This window comes from Crinia signifera, chromosome 6, assembly GCF_055691185.1.
Source record: "Crinia signifera chromosome 6, ASM5569118v1, whole genome shotgun sequence".
NCBI classification, from domain to species: Eukaryota; Metazoa; Chordata; class Amphibia; order Anura; family Myobatrachidae; genus Crinia; species Crinia signifera.
This window is the reverse complement of record NC_139222.1, coordinates 224,001,741-224,014,623: the sequence shown is the minus strand read 5'-3', so window position 1 is coordinate 224,014,623 and position 12,883 is coordinate 224,001,741. Positions and strand designations below refer to the sequence as shown.

The window sequence follows — 12,883 nt, the reverse complement described above, 5'->3', positions numbered from 1 at the left end:
GGAACCCCCCCCCCCCACAAGTGACCCCATTTTGCAAACTACACCCCTCAGGGAATTCATCTAGGGGTATAGTGTACATTTCAAACCCCCAGGGGTTTCACCAATTGTGGTACAACTGGGCAGTGAAAATGAAAAATTATTTTTTTTACACAAAAATGCAGTTCTGGCTCAAAATTTTTCATTTTCACAAGGAATGAAGGAGACAAAGCACCCCAAAATCTGTGCCCCAATTTCTCCCGAGTACGGCAATGCCTCACAAGTGACCAAAAAATACCATTTGGGTGCATGGCAGGACTCAGAAGGGAAGGAGTGATTTTTGGATTTTGCAGCTCAGATTCTGGTGGAATGTTGGTGGGTGCTATGTTGCATTAGCAAGACCCCCGAAGCACCAATACAGTGGAACCCCCCCCACAAGTGACCCCATTTTGCAAACTACACCCCTCAGGGAATTCATCTAGGGGTATAGTGTACATTTCAAACCCCCAGGGGTTTCACCAATTTTGATACAACTGGGCTGTGCAAATGAAAAATTACATTTTTTACACAAAAATGCAGTTCTGGCTCAAAATTTTTCATTTTCACAAGGAATGAAGAAGACAAAGCACCCCAAAATCTGTGCCCCAATTTCTCCCGAGTACGGCAATGCCTCACATGTGACAAAAAAATACCATTTGGGTGCATGGCAGGACTCAGAAGGGAAGGAGTGATTTTTGGATTTTGCAGCTCAGATTCTGGTGGAATGTTGGTGGGTGCTATGTCGCATTAGCAAGACCCCCGAAGCACCAATACAGTGGAACCCCCCCACAAGTGACCCCATTTTGCAAACTACACCCCTCAGGGAATTCATCTAGGGGTATAGTGTACATTTCAAACCCCCAGGGGTTTCACCAATTTTGATACAACTGGGCTGTGCAAATGAAAAATTACATTTTTTACACAAAAATGCAGTTCTGGCTCAAAATTTTTCATTTTCACAAGGAATGAAGGAGACAAAGCACCCCAAAATCTGTGCCCCAATTTCTCCCGAGTACGGCAATGCCTCACATGTGACCAAAAAATACCATTTGGGTGCATGGCAGGACTCAGAAGGAAAGGAGTGATTTTTGGATTTTGCAGCTCAGATTCTGGTGGAATGTTGGTGGGTGCTATGTCGCATTAGCAAGACCCCCGAAGCACCAATACAGTGGAACCCCCCCACAAATGACCCCATTTTGCAAACTACACCCCTCAGGGAATTCATCTAGGGGTATAGTGTACATTTCAAACCCCCAGGGGTTTCACCAATTTTGATACAACTGGGCTGTGCAAATGAAAAATTACATTTTTTACACAAAAATGCAGTTCTGGCTCAAAATTTTTCATTTTCACAAGGAATGAAGGAGACAAAGCACCCCAAAATCTGTGCCCCAATTTCTCCCGAGTACGGCAATGCCTCACATGTGACCAAAAAATACCATTTGGGTGCATGGCAGGACTCAGAAGGGAAGGAGTGATTTTTGGATTTTGCAGCTCAGATTCTGGTGGAATGTTGGTGGGTGCTATGTCGCATTAGCAAGACCCCCGAAGCACCAATACAGTGGAACCCCCCCACAAATGACCCCATTTTGCAAACTACACCCCTCAGGGAATTCATCTAGGGGTATAGTGTACATTTCAAACCCCCAGGGGTTTCACCAATTTTGATACAACTGGGCTGTGCAAATGAAAAATTACATTTTTTACACAAAAATGCAGTTCTGGCTAAAAAATTTTCATTTTCACAAGGAATGAAGGAGACAAAGCACCCCAAAATCTGTGCCCCAATTTCTCCCGAGTACGGCAATGCCTCACATGTGACCAAAAAATACCATTTGGGTGCATGGCAGGACTCAGAAGGGAAGGAGTGATTTTTGGATTTTGCAGCTCAGATTCTGGTGGAATGTTGGTGGGTGCTATGTCGCATTAGCAAGACCCCCGAAGCACCAATACAGTGGAACCCCCCCACAAATGACCCCATTTTGCAAACTACACCCCTCAGGGAATTCATCTAGGGGTATAGTGTACATTTCAAACCCCCAGGGGTTTCACCAATTTTGATACAACTGGGCTGTGCAAATGAAAAATTACATTTTTTACACAAAAATGCAGTTCTGGCTCAAAATTTTTCATTTTCACAAGGAATGAAGGAGACAAAGCACCCCAAAATCTGTGCCCCAATTTCTCCCGAGTACGGCAATGCCTCACATGTGACCAAAAAATACCATTTGGGTGCATGGCAGGACTCAGAAGGGAAGGAGTGATTTTTGGATTTTGCAGCTCAGATTCTGGTGGAATGTTGGTGGGTGCTATGTCGCATTAGCAAGACCCCCGAAGCACCAATACAGTGGAACCCCCCCACAAATGACCCCATTTTGCAAACTACACCCCTCAGGGAATTCATCTAGGGGTATAGTGTACATTTCAAACCCCCAGGGGTTTCACCAATTTTGATACAACTGGGCTGTGCAAATGAAAAATTACATTTTTTACACAAAAATGCAGTTCTGGCTAAAAAATTTTCATTTTCACAAGGAATGAAGGAGACAAAGCACCCCAAAATCTGTGCCCCAATTTCTCCCGAGTACGGCAATGCCTCACATGTGACCAAAAAATACCATTTGGGTGCATGGCAGGACTCAGAAGGGAAGGAGTGATTTTTGGATTTTACAGCTCAGATTCTGGTGGAATGTTGGTGGGTGCTATGTCGCATTAGCAAGACCCCCGAAGCACCAATACAGTGGAACCCCCCCACAAGTGACCCCATTTTGCAAACTACACCCCTCAGGGAATTCATCTAGGGGTATAGTGTACATTTCAAACCCCCAGGGGTTTCACCAATTTTGATACAACTGGGCTGTGCAAATGAAAAATTACATTTTTTACACAAAAATGCAGTTCTGGCTCAAAATTTTTCATTTTCACAAGGAATGAAGGAGACAAAGCACCCCAAAATCTGTGCCCCAATTTCTCCCGAGTATGGCAATGCCTCATATGTGACCAAAAAATACCAGTTGGGTGCATGGCAGGACTCAGAAGGGAAGGAGTGATTTTTGGATTTTGCAGCTCAGATTCTGGTGGAATGAATGGTGGGTGCTATGTGGCATTAGCAAGACCCCCGAAGCATGGTGAAATGATGAACCTAATAATCCATAGATGTGTGGTATATTTTAAAACACTCCTTTATACATAGGCCGGGTTTGTCGGGGCAAGTTTCACAGTGGAAAATAGTATCCTTTCTTATTCCCTTTTTATAGCAAACTTTGCACCTTTTTTGTGTCCTGCCCTTTCTTGCAGTGGAGGGGATTTCGTTCGGAAAATGCTGCCCTGGTACAATACGGGGGCCAGTACTAGAAGTACTGGGGCCCTCTGCCTGCTGGTTCCCAAATATTAGGCCCTTTATGACTTCCTCTTGAAAGTGCATAAATGTCCCCCTCTGGCTGGTAGAACGGAATAGCACGTAAGCGTTATACAGTGCCATCTGGATGATATACACGGCCAGCTTCTTGTACCAGATTTTTGTTTTCCGCAGGGGACTGTACGGCTTCAGTACCTGATCTGAAAGATCCACTTCGCCCATGTACTTATTGTAATCTAGGATACAATTAGGTTTTGAGGTGTGGGTACTGGTACCTCGTACAGGGATGGAGGTGGTACTGTCTCCATGAATTGTTGTCAGTATAAGGACACTAAATCCCAGACAATTTTTCCACTAACACCTACGAGGGAGGGAGGGCATTCTGGCGGTTCAATTCTTGAATCCTTCCCTTCATATACCCTAAACCTGTGGGTGTACCCTGAGGTGCTTTCACACAGTTTATACATTTTTATGCCATACCTTGCCCTCTTACTGGGAAGGTACTGGCGGAATTTAACCCTTCCTTTAAAATGTATAAGGGACTCGTCGATACAAATAAATTTTTCAGGGATGTACATCTCTGCAAATTTGGCACTGAAATGATCAATGACCGGCCTGACTTTGAATAGCCGGTCAAAGGTGGGATCATCTCTGGGTGGGCACTGTGCATTATCGGTGTAATGTAAAAATTTAAGGATTGTCTCAAAACGAGTCCGAGTCATGGCCATACGGTAAAATGGGGTGCTGTACAGAACATCTGTACTCCAATATTGCCTAATTTCTGGCTTTTTTACTATGCCCATATGTAACACCAGACCCCAAAACGTCATCATCTCTACTGCATCTACAGGGGTCCACCTAGCAAATGATGACGTGGGGTTTTGAGCAATAAACTGCTGGGCATATAAATTACTTTGGTCCACCATTAAATTTATAAAATCATCAGAGCAAAATAATTTGAAAAAGTCAATTTCTCTGAGACCTGTTGAATCAAATTGGATTCCTGGGATGGCCAAAAACTCAGGAACCTGGGGCTCAAAATTGTCTGGTGGTGGGGTCCATACGGGATCAATCATTTGGGGGGGGGGGTCTCAGCTGCTCTACGGGGGCGTCTTTGAGGGGGTCCCTCATCACTAGAGGAGTAAGAGGAGCTTAAGACGAATCCTTCAAATTCCCCGCTTGCATCACTGGCTGTGTCAGAGTCAGAGGCAAGCATGGCATATGCCTCCTCCGCTGAATACATTCTTCTGGATGACTGGGATGACATTTGGGATGACATTTGGGATGACATTTGGGATGCCATTTTTATTTTTGTGTTTCTGTAAGTGTAATGTTTCAACACGTGTATAGTGTAGGGGGGTACAAACTTTATTTCAACACGGGGGGTATGTAGTGTGTAGTGTGTATGTAGTGCAGAAAAAAAATACTTTATACAGGAATTTGATCCCAATGAAAAAATAAAATAATTGAAGGGGTTTAAAAAAAAAAAAAAAGGTCCTGCGCCAAAAATTGAGCACAGATGTTGGTCAGTAACGTCCGTCACTGAACAGCGCTCAAAGCCAACAGGACACCCACAAAAGCAACGTGGGTGTAAAAACAATTTAAAAAAAAAAAATACCACAGCACTCTCCAAAAAAAAAAACAATTTAAAAAAACTGCAGCAAAAAAATTATATCAACCCTGTGCCAAAAATGCTGTTCAGTGATGTACGTCACTGATCAGCGGCCACAGGACACCCACAAAAGCAACGTGGGTGTAATAAACCACAGCACTCTCCAAAAAAAAAAAATTTTTTAAAAAAACTGCAGCAAAAAAATTATATCAACCCTGTGCCAAAAATGCTGTTCAGTGATGTACGTCACTGATCAGCGGCCACAGGACACCCACAAAAGCAACGTGGGTGTAATAAACCACAGCACTCTCCAAAAAATAAAACAATTTAAAAAAACTGCAGAAAAAAAATTATATCAACCCTGTGCCAAAAATGCTGTTCAGTGATGTACGTCACTGATCAGCGGCCACAGGACACCCACAAAAGCAACGTGGGTGTAAAAACAAAACCCCACTGCACTCTCCAAAAAAAAAAAAAACTGCAGATCAGTGATGCAGTGATGCAACACTGATTAGCAGTGAGGGGCAGCAGGCACACAAATGTGACAGGGTATATATATAAAAAAAAAACATGGACCCCCAAAAAGTTGCTGATCAGTTAATTAATTTAAACTGATCAGCACAAAAGGGGGGCAGCAGGGGGGGCAGCAGTCAGTTGCACAGGCAGCACAACCTTTGGTGCAACTGACAGGTATATATATAAAAAAAAAAACCCAAAAAGTTGCTGATCAGCACAGATATACTGATCAGCACAAAAGGGGTGCAGCAGACACAAAATATAGCACTCTCTATCACTCTCTGTCACTCTCTGTCACTATCTGTCACTATCTCTCACGATCTGTGACTCTATGACACTGCAGCAGCAGCACACAGGAAGTCACAAGATCCAGGAAGCATCCAGCTGCTGGCAGCACGCTACCAGCGGTGATCAGCGGTGATCAGGTAAGTATCAGGCAAGGTTCAGGTATGTATAGCACGACAGAGTGGCCGGTGACCGCTCTGCACGCAATTCCAGACCGGAATGGCGTCTGCAGCGCAGTCACCGTTAGTTTAAATGACGCACCTTGGCTGTGATTGGTCCGTCGGTCCGACGGACCAATCACAGCCTTGGGGGCAGGTGGGGTGAGGTGGGGTGAGGTGTGGTCATCACCGGTGACCCCCTCATGCCCCCTCACACCCGGCGGTGATTGACACCTGTGTTACCGAGCGTCTGATTCGCCGGTAACACAGGAAAACGCTGCGACTGGCTGTTCACATTGAACAGCCAATCACAGCGATCGCCGACGGGGGGGAGGCATCGCCACCCCCCCTGGGCATGCAGGGACATGTCTGCTGTCAGGGACCGCAGACATGTTTAAACTGTCACCGCGTCTATAGACGCGGGGACAGTTTAAAGTCATGACGTATATATACGTCATGTGTCGGGAAGTACATCCCGGCCATGACGTATATATACACGTCAATAGTCGGGAAGGGGTTAAAACAAAACTTCATGTCCCAGCAGCCCCTGCTGTCAGAGACCAGAGCAGAGTCTGGCTGCAGCAGAACCGATGGAAACACCTGACCATGGGGACAGAAATCAGGGGCATATAGATAGCTGGTAAGGAGCTATTTAATATTTATAGTTGTAGGACCAGGTCTGGGCCCCCTTCTTTGTCAGGGCCCGGGACTCCGGACTCCAGACTCCACAGACCCCCCCTGTCGGCGGGCCTGTCCTTGCCTATATTTGAAGGAATGGGAATTGGGTCCTAACAAAAAATCTATTATCCCAGCTTTGACTGTCATGCTGACATTGGCTAAAAAATTGATTTTAAAATACTGGATAATCAAGAAATCTCCTTCCATTATAGAATACCGACGGATGTTATTAGAAATCATCCTATACGAAAGGCAAGCCACTTTACAAAATATAGAACAAGGTTTTTAAAAAAATGGGAGATAGTAATACTGAGCTTCAATGGCGACTCAATCTTATATTCAGAAATTGTTTGAGAACACTACATGGTATCTTTATCTCCAAATTACATCTTGACAAGAATCCACAAGGGATACACTTGTCAATGAGAATACTGACGACGTGCAGCGAATCCTGTTTAGGATTCGCTGCACATTCGCCACTGCTCGCTGCATTCTGGAGCCTCGCCGGCTCCAGTATTCAACGAGTCAGGGGCTCGCTGCCCCTGACTGGCGAATTTTAACACCTGCGGCGATGCCGCAGGGAGCCCGAGGACGGCGGCAGGCAGGGAGATGGAAGTCTCCCTGCCTGCCCCAGAACGTTTGTGGGGGGGAGGTGGGATCCCCGGGTGCCAGGCAGCACAGGCTGCCCCCCGGGGGTGCCAGCAGGGGACCTGGTATATTCACTACACCCGATCATGCATATGTAATGATCGGGTGCAGTGAATATATGAATATCTAATGAGCGGCTCGGCTCCGGCCCCCTGCTGGCTGGTCTGTGTAAAAAAAAAAATTATATATATTTTTTAAAATTAAATATATATTCATGTGCTTACAGCACATGAATAAAAATAGCATGCCCCTCCTCAGAATAAAATTCCTGATTTTTTTTACACCAAATGTAAAAAAACAAAACACTTTATTTTAAAAGTTCACATTCCACTTCACTATAAAAAGATAGCGATTGCTACTCGGTGAATCATGGCGAAAAAAACCTTGAAATGTATTCGCCATCTGGTCATTGAATAGGGTGATTCACCGTTTTAGTCAAAAATTCGCCTTGCAGCACAAAATCGCCATAAAAACATGGCGAATCAGCCTCATTGAATACCGCCCTATTTATGGTATTACATTTTTTTGTGTATGGTTGCTATGTTGGAATGTTCTATAGGAATGTGTTAAAGTAAATAACTGTACGGACCCTTAGCTTTCCTCTCGTCTATATTATACCTATCAAGATAGATGAATTCAACAGAGTTCATGTCTCAGCCTTGTCCTCCCCCTTGTATGTCTCCTTTTGTGCTTCCCCTATCCATCCTTCCCTTAATCTCAACTTTTGTGTTATATTGTACATTCTATCTATTTGCATAGTGCAAGATGTATATAAGGACTATGTTATTCCGCCACACTGAATTTTGGTCTATATGATAACATCATATCTAGAACAAAAATATTCATAATATTACAACATAACAGACCACACTTTTCTGATATGATTCAAATGTGATAAAAGATTTTTATTATAGTCTCAATAACTTGATAGTCAAAGATGTTTCAATGTTACATGTCGTTTCCATATCTTTGAAATCGCAGTGTAGCTGCTGCTTGATACTGTGCAATGTCTTTATTCATTGTTTTTTTTTCAACCTGTAAGGCAAAAATTCAACTAAAAAGTATTTAAAAAAAAAAACATTCTCTAATATAATGACATGACGACTGTAGAACTATCACAAAGTCTATTGAGGATGTACATTATTTTTGTATTTTTAACATTTTTTTTAACAAGTCATTTTTATTGTATTCTCTTTCAGTGAAACAGATACATTTATAGTCCTCATGTGTTCTCTGCAGGCAGGATACATTTCCTACTTTTCTAACACATAGTGCTGAATCAGTTAGAAAAAAAAACACAAAAAAAGTAAGTACATTACATATTTTTTACAGTACTAGCAATGATTTCTGTTCATGTTATCTGACCCATGACCATGTCCACTTTACACTCTGCAATAGTGGCTGAATATCTGGTTATATAGCGTTACAGAATATTACAGTATGTACAGATGGAAAATTCTGATGACAAGTACAATCTCCATTCCCCATAATATGCTGAATATTTCTATGTCCTACTTTTACAAGATTTCATTATACACAGTCGAATAACATTATTATGACCACCATATAATTGACAGAGTACAGTACCTGAATAATTGGGGGTTTGTTTGCAAGAGGCAAGCGTTAAGACAAATGTGCCTTTTTGGGCGCACTCTTTATTCTATGAACTTGTATGATTTGATTATTTAGTTAAGACATAACTTTTAATAGACTTCTTAATATAAAATACAGGGAGCATTAAATAGGTTATTGATCAGTCGTTAAGCACATTATAATTAGACTGTCAATCAAACAACACACAACATAAAACAAAAACAAGGACATACATACATAGATACAAATTATTTCTGTGTCTTTTTGTGTGATAACCTTATTGTAACTTTTTCACACTTTTATTTGTACACTCATGTGTCCTGTTTCAATTGCCTTAGCAAATAGCATTACTTAACATTACTTGGCTTCGCCAGCTTGCCCAGGTAATCTCACACAATTGTTCATATATAGTATCTGTTTTCAGTATTAGTTTTTGGTATTCTATATAGGGGATAGTTGTGTCCCAATCCGATAGATGCTTGTCGTCAGCAAGATCCCACGTGAAAGGTGTTCCCATGCTGACGACGAGCATCTATCGGATTGGGACACAACTATCCCCTATATAGAATACCAAAAACTAATACTGAAAACAGATACTATATATGAACAATTGTGTGGGATTACCTGGGCAAGCTGGCGAAGCCGAGTAATGTTAAGTAATGCTATTTGCTAAGGCAATTGAAACAGGACACATGAGTGTACAAATAAAAGTGTGAAAAAGTTACAATAAGGTTATCACACAAAAAGACACAGAAATCATTTGTATCTATGTATGTATGTCCTTGTTTTTGTTTTATGTTGTGTGTTGTTTGATTGACAGTCTAATTATAATGTGCTAAACGACTGATCAATAACCTATTTAATGCTCCCTGTATTTTATATTAAGAAGTCTATTAAAAGTTATGTCTTAACTAAATAATCAAATCATACAAGTTTATAGAATAAAGAGTGCGCCCAAAAAGGCACATTTGTCTTAACGTTTGCCTCTTGCAAACAAACCCCCAATTATTCAGTTACAAATACTGAATGTGTTGGGCGCACCACCAATTTAAGACTACAAGAATTCACAAAAGTAGTCCAACATATTGGTCCAATAGATGTTTCACTAGAATGTTCTAACTTATGAGTAAAGTCTGTGCGGATCCAAAACCCCCCTTCTCGAGAGTACAGTACCTGCAATGTGCAGCACTGACGGCAGCTAGATGGGCTCGTAGTGACTCAATAATGTGCTGGTATGCTGGCACAGGTATCTGGTGCCATCGAGACTGCAGTGCATGCCACAGCTGCTAAAGGGTGCAGGGCAGAGGAACCATACAGCAAACATACCTGGCTTACTATATCCTGCCGACCCTGGTTGGAGGACACCAGTGCACAATGAAAGTGAATCAATTGATAAATTGAAAATAAATATATTTAGAAGATTCCACAGCTTGGTAGTGGGATTTTTAAAGGAGCTTCATCATGAAGAACCTGGGGAAGGTTTTCTTTGAGAACTATTACTAAATAAGCACACCAAGACAATGTAATACAAAGAAAGATGGGTACTTGTTTCCTAGCACGGCGCCCACGATTTGAATCTTATTACATAGTTTTGATCGCATCGATTGCATTGCATCGCATGCGATGTGATCGATGCGATCAAAACGATGATTTAATTGTACAATCACCCTGATGGGCGATTGGTATGTTATACAATATAGTATGTTATCCCCCATTGTTAACGCCACCGCCACTATTAACTCCAAACCAAAGCGCGGTGAGCGCAGTGAGCTTACGTGGGGTGGCGGTACGCGTCCTCCGACCTTTTCATTCCCCACTATCCACGTCGGCGTGGAGTTGATTTTATATGGTGTGGCGAGCGCAGCAAGCCACCGAGCCCGAAGCATGCCGAGCGCAGCAGATAACTTCACATGTCTTCCGCGTCCCCTCGCCATGGTTCGGGCTCGGTGGCTCGCTGTGCTCGCCACACTATATAAAATCAGCTCCACGCCGACATGGATAGTGGGGGTATGAAAAGTTTGGAGGACGCATACTGCCGCCCCTCGCGGGTTCGCTGCGCTCGCCACTCTTCGGGTTGGCGTTAATAGTGGCGGTGGCGTTAACGATGGGGGTGCATATAACATACTAATCACCCATCAGGGTGCATGTACAATTAAATCATCGTTTTGATCGAATCGATCGCAATGCATGCCATTTTAAAATTGTACAGTGCGGCTCTTAGGACCCGAAAATCGGGTCCCATCGCATACCACTAATTAAGGCATGCGATGGTATGCGATGGGCGCTGTGCTAGGAAACAAGTACCGAAAGATGATATTCATCATCCTGAAGCAACAAAATAGAACGATAAAGAAGAGGGACTGATGAAGAAATTGAGCTGAACCCTAACAGCAGACGAGGATTGTAGACAAGGGCCCCCATAATTCAGGTAAGGAAAATAGGGGGGGGGGGGGGGTGGATTGAAATGAAATGAAATAAAGTTATGTCCACAAAGAAATTACCATTGAAAGTACAATTCCATTTTCAAATAATCAGCTAAAATTCAATTTAAAAATATTTTTTTTTGCCAGTACAGTATATTGTGTTATATAGAGCAAAATGTTTTGTTTGGTATCTGTGGATAACAGGGAATGATGTGCAACCTTGGGACTTTCTAACCAGCCCTCTCCCGATTCCCCCATCATTTTGTCTTACCTTCTCTGCACGTGTTAGCTCTGTGTATTTAATTATATACATATTATTATTTTCAAATAGTTATTTATATTCAGGTAGCACACATATTGTCCAATGCTTTACAGAGAATATGTAATACTTCAAATCAGTCCCTGTCCCAGTGGAGTTTACAATCGCCTATAACACAAATACACACTGGATAAATACACACTATGATTACTGCGATCTGTAGATGAAAGACTTTTTTAGCAGTACTGTACCTAGAATTTCCCATAATTCATCTGGCAGGTGAGCTTTTAATTATGTATAGAACTCGCTCCCACGCACAGGTTGAGAGGACCTCTCTCTAGGACCCTTCAAAAACAAGACTCAAGACTCTCCTTGTTTATTCGAACATTTCCTTAATTGTACATTTACTATCTCCATGCTCTCTGTATGTTATGAATAGCTTTTCTGTACTTCTTTGTTTCTGTCTGTATTATGTTCATTCTGTTAAGCACCTTGAGTCCTATTGGAGAAGAAAGGCTATATGAATAAAAATTGTTTTCTTTTTATTATTATGATTATTATTATTTTTTTAGTCCAATTAACCTGACAGTATGTTTTAAGATTGTGAGAGGAATCTTGAGCACATGCAGACACAAAGACAAATTCCAACTATGCACAGACAAAGCATTGCATTGGATTCGGGGCGTGATTTAGAGTTGATCACAAATGCTAAATCTTTCTCAAATGGGAAAAACCATGCTGCACCGCAGGTGGGGCAGATGTAACACGTGCAGAGAGTGTTAGATTTGGCTCAGTTATTTTTTTTTGTCTTAGAAGAGTAAATACTGGCTGCTTTGTTTTTACTGCAATTAAGATTTCAGTTTGAACACACCACGCCGAAATCTAACTCTCTCTCTGCACATGTTACATCTGCCCCACCTGCAGTGCACATGATTTTGCCCATTTGACAAAGATTTTGCTTTACGATTAACTCTGAATGTTAGTTGTGCGTTAGTATTACAATTTGTACACATACATTTGTCCAGTGCAATTGTAATTGTAAAACATGCAAAGCTACAAAACTACTACTGGGATTTACGGAAGTGTCCACAAAAGATATTTTTTTAAACATATTAGTATAATTTGAAAACTAAGGGCCATATACAATTCCTTTTAATGTGTGGGTAAAGTTATTTTAGAACCTGGGGCTTTTGATGTTTTAATCAATTTCCCCATGCGGCAAAGCTGCAGGTAACTCACGGTAACCCATAGCTTCCAAGTTCAGTGCAGGTCCCTATGGGTTTTCCCATACGTTACACCCCAGAGGAGTCAGTTTATCACAGATTATCATCCCGACTC

General features: G+C 42.1%; 1 protein-coding gene across 2 annotated transcripts in view; it reads left to right on the top strand.

Annotated features, from left to right (window-relative positions):
* The window catches only part of LOC146009024 (solute carrier family 22 member 15-like), a 297,660-nt gene extending 289,071 nt beyond the window's left edge, over positions 1-8,589 (top strand). For both annotated transcript variants that reach the window (XM_083148995.1, XM_083148996.1), the window contains exon 12: positions 8,510-8,589. In XM_083148995.1, the coding sequence (XP_083005121.1) occupies positions 8,510-8,542 (33 nt within the window). In that variant the 3' untranslated portion in view covers positions 8,543-8,589. The remainder of the gene's footprint in view (positions 1-8,509) is intronic.
* The last annotated feature ends 4,294 nt before the right edge of the window (positions 8,590-12,883 follow it).